Genomic DNA, 21,653 nt, shown 5'->3' with positions numbered 1-21,653 from the left:
ATATTACAAGAATATATTGATTTATAGCATGTATCAATATCTTCATTTGATGTATCATATGATACAATATATCGATGTATAATTTTTTTGCCATTCCCTTTGTGACGTGATTTGGGAATGTCCTTACATGTTCGCTAAGTTACTTTCGACTTAGCTAAATTGGTTTAGAGTAGGCCGTACTAGTTTATCCTGAAGTGTGAGTCTTTATTATATCAGGATAAACTAGTTTTCCCTAGGACAAACTAGTTTGGCCTGCGCGCAATAGGACAAACTAGTTTGGCCTAGGCTATACTAGTTTATCCTAACGCGCTTAGATGCCAAACTAGTTTGTCCTGAAGTCAGGTTTGGCCGGTAACAGATATATGATCGTAACCATTATTTTTTTTCTAACATAAAACCTAGGCGGACATCGCCTCTTGATGGTGGTATGAAAGCTATACATCAACATCACAAGAGCGGGGATGATGGAATAAACTCCTAGAAGAAAAAGATACAGGAAATAAAAAAACTGTTTGTTAAGTTATATGTGTCTTACTGCAAATCTTTTGCTAATAAGCTGGCATTCGTCATAAGATAATTTTGTATTATTTTTGTATTTGTATTTGTACTGAAATGAATGACTTTGTGTTCATGAGCTTAAATATTCAGGTTTCTTGTATCCTTTTTCTTAGAGTTCCGGCAACTATGCTATACCATTATGAAATTGCTAACACATGGACCATTTAGAATCATTTCATATTTTTAGTTTCACGTGTATAATAGGTAAATGATCTTCTGGCGGTTACGCCAATGAGTTACGAAACGTAGTTCAACGCACTTGATGCAGTTGCATGGGCTTCTATTTATAATAAAGAAATTAATGAGTGAGTCGTTTCAACTCAGGTGACATTTTATTTATGGAAAACACATTGGCCAGATTATTTTCGACATAGCTTTTCCATCTGATATATTTTCATTTCACTTTCTTAATAGCGATAGTGTTGACTGAGCTATGGCGAAATTTACAGTTTCGTTTGTTGTTTTTCGACAAAAATATCCAACTTTGCCTAGAAAGAAAAAACTGCAGAAATAGATTCGTTTTTAAACGCTTTTCTTTAGTTCAATCATTTGGGTCAAATCTTTAGACGTTAATTTGACTGCCCTTTCTTCAATGCAAACGAATGAAAATTTGCAGACATATTATGCAGAAAACATGCATTGTTTCGGAAAATTCAAACAAGCTTATATTTTTCTAAAACTTTTTTTGTTAGTTTATATACATGTTAAAATAAAAAGTTCGACTAGCAGATTTGGCCGCTAATTGTTTATTAATTGTTTAAACAATAACAATTGTTTTGTATAAATTATTTTAAGAATATCGTTAAATTCATCATTTTACTTTGATCAAATATGTTTCTATTTTGTTTTTGATTATGCTGAATCTGAATATGGCATTGCAATTTGAAAATTCTTATACAGAAACTCTTATACAGTATGTCTGCGTAGCTAGGAACCACATGGAAAACTTATTTATTATCAATTTTACGAAAAAAAAAGGTATTCTTGATAAAATGCTCTGGATAGTCAAAAATCTACAACTCAACCATCAGATATCAAATTTTATCAATTTTATACGAGTTATGTCAAAAATATGAATTTCGTTAAAGAGTAAAGTACATTAAATTTATATTCCAGAATATCAAAAAATGCTATTATGAAAAGTTGTTTGAAATTAAAAAACTATGTTTAAATATACAATTACGTCATTCTAATCGAAAAATAAATTTTTCAATTTTTTCTCAAATTACGGATACTTATCATCATTTTATTACAATTATGATAACTATTTTATTATCACTTTTACGAAAAAAAGTTATTCTTCATAAAATGCTCTTCCTGGTCTAAAATCTAAGATACAACCATCAGATATCAAACTTTTTTAATTTATACGAGGTATGTAAAAAATATGAATTTTTCTTAAGAGTTAAGTGCCTTTATTATTCGCAATATTTTAATTAGAAGGATGTAATTGAACGCTATAACAAATTTTTTATTTCCAAACAACTTTTCTTAATAACAATTTTCGATATTGTGAAATGTAAGGGTACTTTACTCTTGAGTGAAATTCATATTTTTTGACATACCTCCTATAAAATTAATTAAATTTGATATTTGATGATTGCATCTTAGATCATATACGATGCAGAGTATTTTACAAAGAATAACTTTTTTTCGTAAAACTCATAATAAAAAAGTTATCAATAGGTCCCAAGTTACGCAGACATACTGTATAAGAGCTAAAAAAAATTTTTTGGTGAACATTTATTATTGTTGAAGCTTATTATTAAATGTATTTTAGGTAAGTTTTATAGAAAAATGTTTTGATCACTTTGTATAAACATTTTTTTAGCTGGTAATTTTAGGTTTTTGTATTACATTTTTGGTATTTTTCTTAATTTTCTTAAAAAGAAATAGTCTATTTCATTTTTTCTAAAGTAAAATAATTCAGTACAATTTAAAGATTACAACCCAAGCTTTAAAAAAGCACTTATAAAACTGTAATAGATCTATTCAAACTTGAGTAATACCGTCTTAAAATAGTGGTAATTCTATAAAACCACGAAGATTTAAAAAATTACATTTTTTGAGACGTCATATCATTTGAATTAAATTTTTGAGATTTTTTTTGAATGAAACATCATTTAGTAAGATGCTTGAAAGGTAAGTTGTGCAAAATTGAGGGTTTTAAAAGAAAAATTGTATTAGTTACACATTTTTAAATCATTTTTAAACAAAATTCCCATACATTTTATTTCTTTTTATTATAACCATAAGATAGCTTAATTATTCTTCTTTTATGTTTAATTTGTAAAATTTCATTTGATCCATTAGTTAAAGAATTACATTAAAATAACTCAACCGTGCACTTCGCCGTACGCTAGTTTACACTGCGCCAATGTTTGTGAGAAGGGTGACTTTAGCGTTATAAATAAAAAATTATAGAAGATACAGATTTAATTTTAGAAAATTCTTTATATAAGGTTTTTTTTGTAAAATTTTCTGAATTTTTCAATGGTCAAGTCAGTTTTTTCTAAAATTTATATTTTCGGAGTTATTTAAAAAAACATCTAATTTCGTAGTTCATTTGTTTAATAAAAAATGAAGCACCCACTTCTCGAGTAGAACTTTTTGATATGTTGTTTATTAAACATTTCTTAATGAAATTACAAAAAGTTCTATCTTGTTTGATTTTTGCCGAAGTGAAAATCTATATGCGCTCCCCTAATGCATTAGCGGGAACAATACACGAATAGTCAATAAAAAAATGTTTTATGTTTATTAATTGTTTAAATAAAAAAAAACGATTTTAACGGAAAATGCTTAAATTCTCTTGTTTTTTACAATGAAGAAACTTGAAACTTTTACAGATTGTGGCTAATTATATGAACTATACATAATTTCACTTTTTACGTTAATTGTTTACGTTATATTATAGTATATAAATAAACAATAAAGTTTCAAATTTTTTGCCAATTCTGACTACTTTTCATGTTTGTACATCATATATTATGTTTTATACATATATTTTAATAAACATGACGATATATTTTTATGTTTGAAAAGTGTAAGACTAAAAAGTAAGAAATAAAAAAATATGAAAAAAAATTATTGAGGAATGCTTTTCTTTAGTTTAGCGAGTGACTAAAATTAAAAATATTATATAAAAAGCAACAAATAAAAAAAATAAATCTAGAAGGATTATTAAAAAAAACTGTTCGACAGATTAAATATACAAAAATTTCACACATTCGTTAACAAATTGAAAAAATCTAACACATTCGTTAAAGAAAAGTGTGGGGCGAAAACCGGTTATTTGATGAAGACGCACCCCACGCTTTTCTTTTACCGATGTGTTAGATTTTTTCAATTTTTTAACCAATGTGTGAGATTTTTGCATATTTAATCTGTCTAACAGTTTTTTTCGAATAATCCTTCGAGTTTGATTTTTTTATTTTTTGCTTTTTAGTTGATTTTTTTATAATATTTTTAATTTTAGTCTAGTTTTTTCTAGAAATACTTAACGTTTCGATTTCCACTTCGAAAATCGTTGTCAAAAACAGAAATTATAAAGAATAATTTGTTAACAAGGTCTGTATCACCGCCAAATTGTTGTTATTATTGGCGTTGTCACATCTGTGTCAACAAAAAATGTGCTTTGTGTATGATGAATGATGGTTGTAGGCAACCTATGGCTGGAAAGATGTAAGGGTGGAAAGTATTATGCCCCGTGATACATCAAATTCTGATTATTCTGTGTGTTTTTGCATAATTATGTATGTAATGTGATTCTTTTGGATAAATTAAGTTATTTGTACAGTTCATTAATAATTGTCCATATAGTAACTGGAGAAACCTTAGCACAGAATACGAAGATTTAACCTAAAACATTTAAATAAAATGTGGTTCCTTACTGAGTTACTGGGTGTTTTATCTAAAAATTTAAAAATTATTTTTGCTCAGCATTTTAAAACTATTGGACGTATCCTTTTCATACTTGGCAGAAAGTGCGACTACTATTATACACCCTACTAAATTATGATAAACCAACGTTTCTAGCTACTACCAGAGGCGTATGACAGGGGATAGTGAATGGTTGACCCTTCTCAAATTCTACGCCACTGGAGGAATTACTATTTTAGTGCCATTTTTAGATTCTCCAAAACTTTCTACCTAAATAATATACTCACCATTGGTAACGATAAAGTCATTAGTTTTCGAGATATTTAAAGTTAAATATGAAACGGCACAGTTATTTTGATTAATTTATTATATGATTCATATAAATAAAATTTTAAAATTATTTGTACCCAGTACTTTAAAACCATTTGGCGTATCCTTATCATACTTGGCAGAAAGTGTAGGTACTGTACACCCTACTAAATTAAGATAAATAAACGTTTCTAGCTACTACAGAGACGTAAGACAGGGGATAGTGGCTGGTTGACCCTTCCCAAATTCTACGCCACTGACGAAATTGCTTTTTTAGTTTAATAGTGCATACATAATTATGTATGTAATGTGATTCTTTTGGATAAATTAAGTTATATGTACAGTTCATTAATAATTGTCCATATAGTAACTGGAGAAACCTTAGCACAAAATACGAAGATTTAACCTAAAACATTTAAATAAAATGTGGTTCCTTACTGAGTTACTGGGTGTTTTATCTAAAAATTTAAAAATTATTTTTGCTCAGCATTTAAAACTATCCGACGTATCCTTTTCATACTTGGCAGAAAGTGCGACTACTATACACCCTACTAAATTATGATAAACCAACGTTTCTAGCTACTACCAGAGGCGTACAACAGGGGATAGTGAATGGTTGACCCTTCTCAAATTCTACGCCACTGGAGGAATTACTATTTTAGTGCCATTTTTAGATTCTCCAAAACTTTCTACCAAAATAATATACTCATCATTGGTAACGATAAAGTCATTAGTTCTCGAGATATTTGAAGTTAAATATGAAACGGCACAGTTATTTTGATTAATTTATGATATGATTCATATGAATAAAATTTTAAAATTATTTGTACCCAGTACTTTAAAACTATTTGGCGTATCCTTATCATACTTGGCAGAAAGTGTAGGTACTGTACACCCTACTAAATTAAGATAAATAAACGTTTCTAGCTACTACAGAGGCGTACAACAGGGGATAGTGGCTGGTTGACCCTTCCCAAATTCTACGCCACTGACGAAATTGCTTTTTTAGTGTAATTTTTTTATTTTCCAATACTTTTTATGTAAATAATATACTCTTCATTCGTAACGATAAAATGATTAGTTTTCGAGATATTTGAAATTAAAAATGAAGCGACACAATACATTAATCAAAATAACCGTGTCGTTTTATTTTTAACTTCAAAGATCTCGAAAACTAATGACTTTATCGTTACAAATGATGAGTATATTATTTTTATAGAAAGTATTGGAGAATCCAAAAATTGAACTAAAATAGCAATTCCGCCAGTGGCGTAGAATTTGGAAAGGGTCAACCATTCACTTTCCCCCGTCGTACGCCTCTGGTAATAGCCAGAAACGTTTGTTTAACATAATTTAGTAGCTTGTACAGTACCTATACTTCCTGCCAATTATGAAGAGGATACGTCGAATAGTTTTAAAATGATGAGCAAAAATAGTTTTAAATTTTTAGATAAAACACCCTGTAACTCAGTAAGGAACCACATTTTATTTAAGTGTTTTAGGTTAAATCTTCATATTTTTTGCTAAGGTTACTATAGGCTCTCCAGTTACTATATGGACAATTATTAATGAAACATGAAATATGTGAAGTATATGTGAAGATATGTACTTCATGTTTCTTTGTATATTATTGGTATATTCTTGTTGTTCACTTGCGCTTTGGCCACACGGGCAATTTTTTACGGCGCGATAATTTACGGCGCCCATTGGTTTGACTACCTCCTCCACCAATTTTAGATGAAATGATTTCATATTATAACGAGTTGTATCGCGGGACAACAATTTAGAGTACTGAAAAACTATTAAATATGAAACTTTAATTTGCATTTTTACGTACAGTTTATTACGTTTCATATGTTTTTTAACAGTGTCTCCATTGTATAAATATTTCGCTATCTAAAATAGCTAAAGGACCCAAAATTGCTGTCCCAAGTTGCAAGTTACTGGAAGAATTATGACGTCACAATTTTCGATTTTGATGTCGATTATCTCAAATGTGGTTCGAGATATCGAAATTCCGTTTTCAGATTTGGATTCAGGAAATGTAACTACATATGAATCCATCGGTAGATAGGTTACAAGTATTGCAGGAACGGCAATGCACAAACGAACGAACAGACTTTGCGAACTTATAAACGAAAACAAAATCTTCGTTGAAAAATTTAATTTACAATCTACAATAATACAACTCGTACCATAATCAAGACGGAGGGTTCGGTTATTCTATAAAAAGCATGTTCAAAGTTCAATTAGTGCAATATTTTCAGCTAGCGTGATCTGCACCGTATTGTTCTATATGAAATGTTCATGATACTTAGAAAACACGTCAAGTACAACCTAATAATAATTATTTTCATATCTGCTTTTTTTTCAGTTTTGGGAAGTAATATCTGCTGAGCATGGAATCGATCCTAGCGGAATATACATAGGAGATAGCGACTTGCAGTTGGAACGTATCAATGTATACTACAATGAAGCGTCAGGTAGGTCTACAGTCTACAGCAACTTATGAATAATAGATGAACCACTAAAGTCATGACATCAATTATAATTTGTGGCGGAATACTTGTCCTTAAAGAGGAGCAGCTACTTGTAAAAAGTTTTCGTGGAATTTTGATTGACGGGCGGAAAATTGAGTCTTCATTATAAATTTAACGATTTGATACCATTTAACTCTTTTGAGAGGTGTTTAATTATTAGAATATTACGGGAAAAGCATATAGACGAGCGGCACACCCCCAAAAAACGCTTATTTCTCGAGATACTGACCTCGGAGAAGTGAATAGCCAATGCTAGTCATACTGTATGTTTCATACTGTAATTCTTGTTAAAACATAGAGTACAAAGAAGTCTTCTGGAAAGTTTTAGATTAAAATGTTTTATAGAAAAAAGATGGTGCAACTTTAAACATCGACGTTATAATACCCAAAATAACGCTAATTTTTCGAGATACTGATCATGGGTGGTGAATGGCTAATTTTGATCTTACTTTATGTTTTTTATTGTGCTGAAAACGAAAATGAAGTTTATTTTGAATTTTAGGTGGGGGAACATTGTCAAAATCTCAATTTTACCATAAAAATAAAAAAAATTATACCACGTTTTTCTTAAAAATAAAAGTTGAACCATTTTTTCTCTATAACACATCCAGATCTAAAACTCTCCATAGAGCTTCTTTGGACTCTATAGTTTAACATAAACATGATCAAATAGATAAATTTTAAATTTTGTCACTTAATTTTTGCGATTTAACTTTGAAATTCACGAACCTGCATCTTTTATTTTAAAAAATTCATAACATTTATGACAAAAAGACTGAAAGTCTACAACAGATTTTATAGTCTTTACCAAGGGAAGAAATATATGCTGTAAAAATTTGAGAAAAAAATATTCAAATGGAACAGAGTTGTAGCGAGTTAAACGTAAAAAACCGTGATTTTTTAAAATAAGTGATAAAAATCAAATTGAACCTCATTTTTATTTTCAACACCATCCGCAACATAAAGTAAGACCAAAATTAGCCATTCACCACCCATGGTCAGTATCTCAAAAAACAAGTGTTATTTTGGGGATTTCTAATGTCGATATTAAAAGTTGCACTATTTTTTTTCTATAAAACATTTTGATCTAAAACATTCCAGAAAACTTCTTTGTACTCTATATTTTAACATAAACGTGATTAAAAGGCTGTATTTCAAATTTCGTCACTTAACTTTTGCGAATAAACTTTGCAATGCACAAATCTGCACCTTTTACTTTAAAAAATTCATAACCTTTATCAAAAAAAGGGACTGAAAGCTTGAAACAGATACCGTAGCGTTTAGAAATGTTTATATACTGTAAAAATTTCAGAAAAAAATATTAAAATTGAACAGAGTTGTAGCGATAAACGCAAAAACGTGATTTCATTTTTTTATTTTTAGGGTGAAATTGCGATTTTGACAATGTTCCCCCACATAAAATTCAAAGTAAACCTCATTTTTGTTTTCAGCACCATCAAAAACATACATTATGACTAAAACTGGCCATTCACCTCTCCGTGGTCAGTACCTGGTCATTTTTGGGGTGCCTGCCGCTCGCCTAATAATTTTGGATTATCCACAGAGAACGGCAGTTCTCACCAGTGGCGCACAACACCCCTACAAGCGACACTATATATACACGAAATTTTCGATTTTCTAAACCTGACTGAATGGAAAATTGGGCCAAATCTCATCTTAAAGTTTAGGAAAAGACTCGTCCATCCATATGTTCCTTCTCCATTTTGGTCCAAGGGTGTGGATTTTACGGCCCTTCCCATTTAAAGCCTGTTTTTCGTTCTCGTCCCCAAAACTCCCAAAAGTTTCAAAAATTTAAGCCCCACCTGTGCGGCTTCTGATAGCATAGATCATTACCTTTCCAAGGCATTTTAATTTTGAAAATCGGTTGTACCATTCAAAAGTTATCGAGCTCAGAAATATGACTCAATTTTTATTTAAAAAATGGAAAATGTTTGTGGATATGTATGTTTGTATGTATGTGTGTGGAAAAGTTAAACCGATCTGAATTTTTTTTTCTGTGTTTCAAGAGGGTGTGAGGGCCGATTTAGAACCGGTCTAATTTTTGACTTCTGACTACCCGTAAGTTAGCTAGAGGACTAAGTAGATACAAAATAGCATATTTTTTGGGCGTATATATCCTAAGTTCAAGGAAAGACAGGAAAACCACCAATACACCAAATTAATAGGGTTGAGTTAAGCTTTCAAATGGCGCTTAAGCGATCAATCTGAGACATACGCACTGCTCACCATAGCCAAAAAACTGAAAAATTAAACTTTGAAAATTTTGGTTTTTCGACAATTAGGTACTCAAAATTTCAACCTACGAATTGCGCCAATAACTTAGCGTTTGTAGAAGGACTCAGGACGCGTCTAACAGCGTATACCTTATATCTGGAAAAATTCGAATTTTTAAGTTATAGATAGGGTTCACAAATATGATCAAATCTATTTCTTATGGGAAAAACGGTTATTCAAGCTTAATAATTCCTGTAATACGTTCAGTTATCATACTCGATCTTGGATGCATCAGATACTACTTTTCAATACGTTTCAAATTCATGTTTATTGATCAACATCAGATATAGTCCAGGGTAATAAGGTTTTTTCCATGACACTCGAGCAGCCAGGGTACTGAAGCGTTTTTTCGACAGGTAATACCTATGAGAACAAATTGTGACTATTTCCTGCGTAGGATCTGGCGGCCATTTTTATTTATAAACAATTTAATGTCGAAAAACGGCATATTTTCCGATTTTTTTTCAAATCAATGGAAAACAGTGCACCTTCTGGTTACATTAGAACAAAAATCTTCGAGAGCATAGAAAAACCTTTAAAATGACGTATTACAAAGTTTGATACACTTATTTATTGTTAATATAATTGAGAAAAAAGGTCTAAATTTCAAAAAAATTAATTTTGCAATAACTATTGTAAAAATTAGTGTACAACTTTGAATTTTTTGTCAAATGAGGGTTAATTAGTGCTTAACACGTGACAAAAATTTCAAAGCGATTCATTTAATTGTTTATATTTTATTCAAATTGTTTATCCCAGAGAGCTTTTTTTTGCAATAACATAAGTCAGAAAAACAGAATGTTAGAACCACTCTGCAGGTGTCAAATGTAAGAGCATAAGCTAAACTTTCAAACCTGTTTAAAAAATGTTAATAAAGAGTGCACTTATTAGTAATAAATAATTATGAAAAATTCTCGTTAATTTTTCCTTATAAACAATTTGAATAACTTTCTTGTTATGGCCGGTACAAATATTTTTTTGCACATTCTAAAAGATGGCATTTTTATACGAACTTAGGAAAAAATAAGTTAGCCTAGGTCAATTAGGGTCAAAGTTAGCAACATTTTTTTAAAAATCCACAGCTAATTTGTTTATGATAAATAAGAATCGAAAATAGCGCTCTTCCACTTTTAAAGACACGAAGTATTGAGAAAAAATTTTGGATTTATTTGCTCTTTAAGGGAGTCGTCAATAAAGCTTCAAAAATGAAGTAGAAGCATAAAATCCGTGCGACCTAAAATTGAAATATCAACTTCAAAATCCTACAATTTTTTGTAACTTGGGAACCAACCAATGGATTTTAATGTTTTTTTTTAATTTGTATGTACCTTTAGCGTACTTTACAAATATGGAGTCTGTTGATTTATAAATTATTTAATAAACAATTTAATTTGTTTAAAAAATTTTTTTTCAACCGTATTTTAGGTGAACAACTACAATGTTATGTATGTAATAATTGATAAAAAATTGTAATAAATATATTATTACTACACTCACCGGCACAAAATTCGGCCACCCAAAAATTTTTGATTAAGTTTAATAGTTGATAACTTTATTATTTGTGCTCCGATTTTTAAGATTCTTGCACCAATTTGTAGATACATATATTGATATCTTTCGTATTTTTCCGGTAACAAAAAAATTTGCTTGCGTGGCATTATACAGGGGTGAATGGAAGCGTTGTATTTTCTACTAACTTTAAAAAATTCTGTGGAAAAACGGAAGGGCTCATTTTGTGTCATAGTCCTGTCATATTATCCCAGAGACATCACTAAAATTTTGTTTTTTGAGTTATCCGAATATCTCTTTTCGTGTAAGAGCTGTACCATTTTTTGTAAATAAAAACACTGATTGACTCATAAAATAGAGGTTGGATTGATAAGATTAGAATGGCCCGCGTGCAGCCCAGATCTCAATCCTGTTAAGCATTTATGGGATGAATTAAAAAGAGCTATTCGCCGTTATCCCAGGCCTCCAGAAAATTTGGTACAGTTATGGCCTTGGTAGAGGAATATCGGACTATTCCCCAGGTAATATTATTTTTTATTCATATAAATATAAAATCTAAGACATAACAATGATTTGATAAACAATGAATCAAAAAAATTACTGCAACTGTAAGCAAATTTATAGAGTAAAAGTCACACTTTTATAGAAATTTTTCTTTTATTATAATAATATATACAGAGAGGGCTAAATTATGGAATAAATTCATTTTCTCTAAAATCGACGACTTTGAAGAAAAATCCCGAAACAGGTCGATTTTTATTTTTAAATTACAATTTTTTTGGCATATATTTTATACTAGTGTCGTCATCCATCTGAGCTTGATGACGTAATCGATGATTTTTTTAAATGGGAATAGGGGTCATGTGACACCTCATTTGAAAGGGTGTTCAATTGTCTATTCAGTAATATAAACAATTATATCCTTATTTATACAGGGTGACCAAAATAATAATTTTTGGATTAAATTAATTGACGCAAAAAGAAGAATGTATGTAATTTATTTAACTCAAAATACATTGTACTGCTGCCAGTAAATAAAAAAAATTATTTCACAAATAAACATTTCTTTTCGCTTAAATTAAATCACAGACAACCTCTTTGCAGTTTTAACATTTAATTTGAGCGAAAATCAATGTTTATTTGCCAACTAAACATTTTTTTCAATTTTCTGACAGCGACAGAAAGTATTTTGAGATGTATACATTCTTCTTTTTTCGTCAATTAATTTAATTCAAAAATTATTTTTTTGGCTACCCTGTATAAATAATGATATTAATGTTTATATTACTGAATAGAAAATTGAACACCCTTTCAAATGGGGTGTCACACGACCCCTATTCCTATTTAAAAAAATCATAGATTACGTCATCACGCTCTGGTGGATGACGTCACTAATATGAAATATATGCAAAAACATTGTAATTTAAAAATAAAAATCGTCCTGTTTCGGGATTTGTTCATAATCCTCCATTTTAGAGAAAATAAATTGTTTCCATAATTTAGCCCCTCCCTGTATATGTTATAATATATTCATAACAATTTTTTATCAATTATTATATACATAACATTACTTGGTAGTAGTGCAGCTAAAACACGGTAAAAAATTAAATAAATTGTTTTTTTTTTTTTTTGTTTAAATAAATTAAATTGGTTATTATAATTTATATCAACTGACTCCATACTTGTAAAGTACGCTAAAAGTACATACAAATTAAAAAAACATTAAAATCCATTGGTTGGTTCCCAAGATACAAAAAGCTGTAGGATTTTGAAGTTAATATTTCAATTTTAGGTCGCATGGATTTACATACTTCATTTCTAAAGCTTTATTGACGACTTCCTTGAAAAGCAAATAGAGCAAAACAATTTTTATGAATACTTCATGTCTTTAAAAGTGAAAAAGCGGTATTTTCGATCCTTATTTTTTATAAACAAATTAGCTGTAAATTTTTAAAAAAATCTTGCTAACTTTGGCCCTAATTGACCTAGGCTAAATTTTTTTTTTTTAAAGTTCGTGTAAAAATACCATTTTGTAGAATATGTAAAAAAATGTTTGTGCCGACCATAACAAAAAAGCTATTCAAATTGTTTATAAGGAAAAATTGACGAGACTTTTGCATAATTATTTATTACTAATAAATGCACTTTTTATTAACTTTTTTTAAACAAGTTTGAAAGTTTAGCTTATGATCTTTTATTTGCCACCTGCAGAATGGTTCTAACATTCTGTTTTTCTGACTTATTTTATTGCAAAAAAGCTCTCTGGGATAAACAATTTGAATAAAATATAAACAATTGAATAAATCGCTTCGAAATTTTTGTCACATATTACGCACTACAGAACCCTCATTTGACAAAAATTTCAAAGCTGTACACTAATTTTTACAATAGTTATTGCAAAATTAATTTTTTTGCAATTTAGACCTTTTTTCTCAATTATATTAACAATAAATAAGTTTATCAATCTGTGTAATACGTCATTTTAAAGATTTTTCCACGCTCACGAAGATGTTTGTACTAATGTAACCACAAGGTACACTGTTTTCCATTGATTTGAGAAAAAACGGAAAAAATGCCGTTTTTCGACATTAAATTGTTTATAAATAAAAATGGCCGCCAGATCCTACGCAGGAAATAGTTACAATTTGTTCTCATATGTATTACCTGTCGAAAAAACGCTTCAGTACCCTGGCTGCTCTAGTGTCACGAACAGGGTATATTTTTGCCTTATTACCCTGGCCTAATAAGCGTATAGAGCTCCAAAAGTATAATTAGTCCAGGAACTGAAATTTTTCACTTCGCAATTTTTACAGAATGGATAGATTTGTTTAAAAATTTGACAATAAGTAGTGGATAGTCCAAGGATCAAAATCTATATGATGCCGAAAGACGCTTTTACCATGGGGTGGTTGCCACCTCATCTCGAGGGTGGAATTTTTTTTTATATTTTGACCGCAAATGGTGGTAAAAATATTAATTATATACAAAAAATGTTCATTATACATTTTTTTGATAAAATTAATAGTTTTCGATTTATTAGTTATCGAAGCTGTTAGTTTTATATCGGAAAGATTACCAGATAACGGCAGTTCTCGCCAGTGGCGCAGAAATACACCCCCCCACACGCGACACTATTATATACACGAAATTTTCAATTTTCTAAATCTGACTGAATTGAAAATTGTGCCAACTCCCATCTTCAAGTTTAGAAAAAGACTCACCCATTCATATGTCAACCATCCATTTTGGTCCAAGGGTGTCGATTTTACGGCCCTTCCTATTTAGGGCCTGTTTTTCGTTCTGGTCCCCAAAACTCCCAAAAACTTCGAAAATTAAGTCCGACCTTTGCGGCTTCTAACAGTACTGATCATTACCTTTCCAACGCATGTCTAATTTTGAACATTGCCAGAGAACGGCAGTTCTCGCCAGTGGCGCACACCCACACCACCCTACACGCGACACTATATATACACAAAATTTTCGATTTTCTAAATCTGACTGAATTGAAAATTGGGCCAACTCTCATCTTAAAGTTCAGAAAAGACTCACAAATTTATATGTCAACCATCGATTTTGGTCCAAGGGTGTAGATTTTACGGCCCTTCCTATTTAGGGTCTGTTTTTCGTTCTCGTCACCAAAACTCCCAAAAAGTTTAAAAATTTGTCTAACCTGCGGTTTCTAATAGAACTGATCATTACCTTTCCAACGCATGTGTAATTTTGAAAATCGGTTATACCATTCAAAAGTTATAGAGCTTAGAAATGTGATTCAATTTTTATTTAAAAAAGGGAAAATGTTTGTGGATATGTATGTATGTGTGTTTGAAAGTTAAACCGATTTGATATTTTTTCTCTGTGTTTAAAGAGGGGGTCAGTGCCGATTTAGAACCGGTGTAGTTTGTGACTTTTGACCACCCATAAGCCAGCTATAGGACTTGGTAGGTACAAAACGGCATATTTTTTGGGGGTATATATATTCGGATCAAGAAGAGGCAGAAGAACCGCAAATACATCAAATCAATAGTGTTGACTCAAGCTTTCAAATGGTGTCCAAGCCGTCAGGATCAGACATACACATGGCTCAGTATAGCCGAAAAACTGAAAAACTAAACTTTTAAAATTTTGGTTTTTCGACAATTACTCAACATTTCAACGTACGAATTGCGCCAATAACTTAGCGTTTGTATAAGGACTCAAGACGAATCTAACGATGTATACCTCATATCCGGGAAAATTCAAATTTTTAGGTTATAGGTTTCATAAATATGATAAAATCTATTTCCTGTGGGAAAAACGGTTTCGAAAGCTAAATAATTCCTGTACCTAATAGCTTCAGTTATCATGCTTGACCTTAGATCCATCAGATACTACTGGTCAATACGTTTCAAACTCATGTTTACTGATCAAAATCGGTTAAGCCGTTTAGAAGTTATTAAGATACTAAAGTATAATAGTCCAGTCAGGATGTACATCCGTGCTTGCAAAAGGTTAGGTCATTACGAATTTTTTATATGTTGTTCGTACCTAAGCCGACATTAAAAATCCAGATTTGCAATTTTCAAAGTGCTGTGCGAGCGGCGGCGTGTCCAAAAAACCTTGAATTTTTTTGACTATTTTCAGATTTTGCTCAATATCTCAGTGAAAGAGGGGTCTGACCGGTTTAGAAACTCTATGCAACTTTAGAGAACAGTAAATTTGCTATAAATTAAGACCAAATCCAGCTCCGTATAACCAGCAGTTCTCAAGATACGGGCCTTGAAAAAAAAGCCATTTTTCCTGAAAACTGATTTTTTTCGAAATGAACCTTCATTTTATAGAATATCTTGAAAAATACTAATCCCACACACATGTTATGGAAAATGAAGTTGTAGAAAATGTTAGTAGCTTTCATTTGAGACCAAAATTGTACATATGAGCTTAGCAGTTCACTCAAAAACGGCAGATAACCAAAAACAGTCAAAAGTGGGTTTTTAGGGGAATTACATATAAACCGTTCTCACGTCTGATGCTACCAACAAAAACACCAAAACAGCCGAACGACTCCGGCGTTACGCAACTCATTCCAGCTACGAATTGACGTTTGAAGAATCCACAGTGATTCAAATTGCTCAAGAACATGTATTGGGCAATGAGAACAACAAGCGCCGCCTGAAAACTCTTCTTTGTGGCGCCTTTCAGAAAGAGGGAGTAGAAGTTGCCGTTGCAGAAGAAGATGCGGATCGAGAGATAGTCATGACGGCGCTTTCAAAAGCAGCAGCAGTATCCGATCGAGTCGTCATAGTCGGAGAAGATGTTGACCTTCTCGTTCTTCTCAATGGTTTAGGCGCTGAAAAGAAAAACGTCTACCTTCAGAAGAGCTCGAAGGGCGAAACTGGATTCTGTCATTATTCTACGACCTCCTACAACCACCAGACATCACCAGGGACAATACTGTTCACCCACGCATTCACCGGTTGCGATACCACCTCAGCACTGTTTGGTCAAGGAAAAACCAAAATCACCACACTCCTGAGCAAGAATAAGTCACTTACTGAGCAAGTGGAAGTCTTCCTTCGCCCCTACTCTACCCCAGAAGTGGTCAAGGAATCCGGTATCAAGTGTTTTGTGGCTCTATATGGGGGTGACATCACGAAAGATACTTTGGACTACTTGAGATATAAGTCATTCATAACTTCAAGGAGTATAAACTTCGCCCGTTTGCCACCAACAGAAGATGCCGCAGGCCACCATGCAGCAAGATGCTACCTTCAAGTGCAGAAGTGGAGAGGCGTCAATTTAAATCCCACTGATTGGGGCTGGAAGCTATCTTCTCAGGGACTCATCCCCATCACCACTACCATGGATCCCGCACCACCTGCACTTCTTCGAAAAATTTCTTGTAATTGCAAGAAAGGGTGCTCTGGAGGCTGCTCGTGTAGGAAGGCAGGTCTGCATTGCTCGGTCCTGTGCCAATCATGCGGAGGACAAACGTGCAATAACATCCCGGATGTAGAGATAAGATGCTCAGACGACGAGGACGATCCAACAACAGACTGGGCTCCTCTGCCAGCGTCCATCGAAACACCATCTTCATGCGATCCCAAACCCGGGCCCTCTAAAATAAAGAGAAAGCTATAATTTGGCAACCAAATCTCAGTTAACTACATGATTATATTGGTTTTCTTTTTTTGTGAATCTAATTTTTGTAAACTTCTTATTAATAAAACTATACAAACACGTAAGAACAGTTCATTTGCAATTCCATATAGATATAATTTGCCCATTTAAACTATAAAAAGACGTGAGAACGGTTTATATGTAATTCCCCTAAAAACCCACTTTTGACTATTTTTGGTTATCTGCCGTTTTTGAGTGAACTGCTAAGCTCATATGTACAATGTTGGTCTCAAATGAAAGCTACTAACATTTTCTACAACTTCATTTTCCATAACATGTGTGTGGGCTTAGTATTTTTCAAGATATTCTATAAAATGAAGGTTCATTTCGAAAAAAATCAGTTTTCAGGAAAAATGGCTTTTTTTCAAGGCCCGTATCTTGAGAACTGCTGGTTGTACGGAGCTGGATTTGGTCTTAAATTATAGCAAATTTACTGTTCTCTAAAGTTGTATAGAGTTTCTAAACCGGTCAGACCCCTCTTTCACTGAGATTTTGAGCAAAATCTGAAAATAGTCAAAAAAATTCAAGGTTTTTTGGGCACACCGCCGCTCGCAAGCCCTTTGAAAATTGCAAATCTGGATTTTTAATGTCGGCTTGGGTACAAACAACAGATAAAAAATTCGTAATGACCTAACCTTTTGCAAGCACGACCCCCTTCTCATGTTTAACTTGGCTGGACTATAATCCAATTAACGATTATTCAACAAATGGTTTATGAGTTCTAGTGGTTACGACGCTAAATTTGATCTGGCAACGGGCAATCCGACTTCATTTACCAGCCATCTCAATATATTTTTTTTTCCATCTATTTCGAATAGAAAAAAATCTAGTGTACATTCGATGGACACTAGATGATTTGGGAGATAATGCAAAAAAGGTGACCATTTATAAAGCTTAACGTGTAATAGAGGAACATTGCATTCAACTTCATACATTTAATTTATAAATAACTTTGAAAAACTCCTGATGCAAGAATAAAAAACCGCTAAACGCCGTAAAAATGAGTGGCGCATAAAATATTCCAGCTACAAAAGATCTGATATGAATGTTACGTGGCGCGAAAATGGATTTTCATTTGATGCAAAACAAAATTCTAGTTTTATTTTAAAAGATTTTTCCATAATATTTGCTAAATTTGAAGTAAACGCGCCACAAAAGAGTTTCAAAATTCAAACTGTATCAAAGTTACTCTTTTGTGGCGCGTTTACTTCAAATTTAGCAAATATTATGGAAAAATGTTTTAAAATAAAACTAGAATTTTGTTTTGCATCAAATGAAAATCCATTTTCGCGCCACGTAACATTCATATCAGATCTTTTGTAGCTGGAATATTTTATGCGCCACTCATTTTTACGGCGTTTAGCGGTTTTTTATTCTTGTTTCATTAAGCAATAAATTTGAGCAAAAAATGAATTAACCCCAATTACGTACAGTTTTTCCTACGTTTACTTTCTTCTGCACGTCCTATTTAAAATTCGTTTTTATTCTCTTCTGATTATAAATTTCCGCATTATTTGCTGTACCTATTTCTCTGTAGTTGTTTAAGTTTAGCTTGCTTCTTATATCTACCTGCTTTTCAAATTCCTCGTCATATCATTCCACATGCATTTCGCTCCTCACTTTTCCGAAATTTTCTTGTGCAGGTTCTCCTATTATGTAATGTAGCGGACTTGCAATTTTTTGTTTACCTAAAATTTACCTAAAACTATTACAGCACAGAGTGATTGTATAAAAAGATATTATCGATCTTATTCTTAACAGTCCTTGGTGAGAAATGAAAAAACATAAATATTAAAGAGCAAAGCAAACATCTTATGGAAAATTTAATTTCACTCAAATACAATAAAATTTACATAAATGTAGGTTTTCTTTAAAGACAATCATAATAAAAGTCCGTTTGATGTTTAACAGTTTTAATTAATAAAATAGATGACTAAATTATTGATACTATTAAATTGACGAAATGTGAAAGTGTTGTGTAATTGCGACTAAAATCTTACGTGTTCTTATTCTTACAAAAATGAAATGTATTTATAGATAATTTGCGTCTAATCAATATAATACCCGTCTTAATTCGTCTTTTTACGTCTTATTAACTCTAAGAGCACGTCTGTCGTCGCTGTGATGTTATAATCGACTGAATGTATTCGTTATCTTTCCCTACGCTAAAACAAACCCTCTTAGGCTAATCTCCTTTTTCCTGTGAAACAACCCTATTAAAATTGGTTCAAAGCATATACCGACATCTTCCAATAACCCAAAACTACAAAAATTAGTCAAACTAGCTACTTCGCTACTTGTTGATCTTTAACGATCGAAAATAAACACAACGATTAGATACGCCCACCCAGCTGCCCTAAGGGACGGCCGTTCGTTTCGTATTTCTACTAGTAATCAAGGAAAAATGATATACAGGGAAATTTAAAATATGAGGTAAACTATTTACAATCCTACATTCGGCCATCCTGTTCGAATTCGACCCGAATTCCGTTTAGTTACCTATCCGCGACTTCATGTACTCTGCACACGTTGAAGTGCTTTGAAGTCCACCATGGTATCCAGATTTCTTTACCTCGTAACTGTCATTTGGATTCACTTGTACTACCACGTACGGTCCTAAATATTTCTTCTGCACTTTGAGTCCTCTACCAAACTGTGTTCTCTTGATTGCCACTAAGTTCTCCTTTTTGTACATTCTCGGCCTTTTTCTTCGTAGATCATATCTGCGTCTATTTTCCTCTTGAATTTTGACTAACTGACGTCGACTCTCGTTTCTCAGCATCTCTCTATCTTCATCAAATTGTTTAATTATCTCCTGTTCTATGATCTCCTTCATCCTCAGATCTTCTTTGTTCTTCATCTTCGTTCCGAACAGTACTTCGAACGGCGTCGACTTTATGCTTGTTTGCTCGCAATAGTCTTCGAATTCCTTCGCCGTAAATGCGGTACCTCTGTCAGATATTATTCGGAGCGGATTTCCGAAATCCTTTTGATGTCTCTTCACGCATTCTATAACTTCTTTTTTGCTTCCAAGTATACATTTAACGCAATTCCCTATGCAGTGCTCGATATTTTTTCTCTAAGATTTGGAATGTAACATTCTCTTCGAATCAAATCTTGTGTTTCTGTTCAGCAAAATGTCCTACCTCGTGTAAGTTTCTAATTACTTCTGTTTGCATTCTTTTCGGAATGACTAACACTTCCTTGCCATCTTCGTATTTAAACAGAATATTGTTTTTTATAAAGAAGTCCTCGTACAGTTTAATCTTCTCTTTAAAGTCATTGAAATTTTTGGCACCATAAAGTATTACTTTATTAGCCGGGTCTTCCATAATTCCCTTAATTATATATTGCATTATGACTTCATTTTCGATGTTTCCTCCGCTACCGATTTCTTTTAGACATCGTTTAGCAAAAATTAGCATTTGCAAATCATTCCATCCCATCAGATTGGAAATTTCTTCAAAATCAGCGATCTTGCTTATACTGTCCTCTACGTCTCTAAAAGTTAAGGCAAATGAATCATTCAGTCTGCCTGTCGTCATTTTGTTTGATTTTGATCTATTCCTCGTAAATAAATCCGTCGTTCTTTTATCTCCCCTATTGTCATCATGATTACTATCGTCGTCGGTAACGTCTTTACCTTCTTCTTCGTCTTCGTGATAAGCGTCTTTATCACTATTAACGTCGTTATCCTCATTATTGCCATCGTCTTCGGTAACGTCTTTACCGTTTTCCTTGTGATAAACGTCTTTATCACCGTTATCGTCGCTAACGTCTTCGTCTTCATCATCAGTCTCGTCTTCAAGATTGAAGTCGTTCAAAAATGAACAAATACGTTCAATCACATCGTCCTCTGAACCAGTGTAGTTCAGAACCAAAACATGGCAAACTCCTACTAAGTCCGGCATACTTAGTGTATTTTTCACGTCTTCTATTTTTGTGGAATATTCCTCGGATTCTTTATCCCACGAAAATTTTGTGAAATTCGGCAAGTTCTTCCTTGTTTGTCGCGGCAACCCTTTATCACCGTATGCAACAACATGCAAGACCTTAACAGAACTTAATGCCGAATTTCTAAGGTTTAAACTAATTTTTGGAAAATCGTTAAGAGTTTGTTTAGACTGCATTTTAAAAAGGTATATAATAATAATACATAAAAAAACAAAATAAAAAGATAGATTATCTTTTAACTAAAAAGTTAGATTATTTTTTCCCGTGTGCAAATTGTACTTGTGAACTGTAGAATTGTAGTCGCTTTTACTTCAAAATTATCAATATTTACTACAAATGCTAACAAAGTTATGATTTATTAAAATAAATGAACAAAAAAAAAACAATGAAAAACAAAAAGAAAGTTAATCGTTAAATGATTTATGATAGTTTTTTCGCAACATTCACTGT

General features: G+C 32.1%; 1 protein-coding gene across 1 annotated transcript in view; it reads left to right on the top strand.

Moving 5' to 3' along the window:
* The window catches only part of LOC114335686 (tubulin beta chain), a 141,143-nt gene that overhangs the window by 94,843 nt on the left and 24,647 nt on the right, over positions 1 to 21,653 (top strand). Inside the window, exon 2 of the mRNA XM_028285968.2 lies at positions 7,124 to 7,232. Coding sequence (XP_028141769.1) covers positions 7,124 to 7,232 — 109 coding nt within the window. The remainder of the gene's footprint in view (positions 1 to 7,123; positions 7,233 to 21,653) is intronic.

The sequence above is a fragment of the Diabrotica virgifera genome, chromosome 6 (genome assembly GCF_917563875.1).
Source record: "Diabrotica virgifera virgifera chromosome 6, PGI_DIABVI_V3a".
In the NCBI taxonomy this organism is placed as follows: domain Eukaryota; kingdom Metazoa; phylum Arthropoda; class Insecta; order Coleoptera; family Chrysomelidae; genus Diabrotica; species Diabrotica virgifera.
The sequence above is the reverse complement of the archived record's forward strand: the minus strand, read 5'-3'. Positions and strand labels throughout refer to the sequence as shown.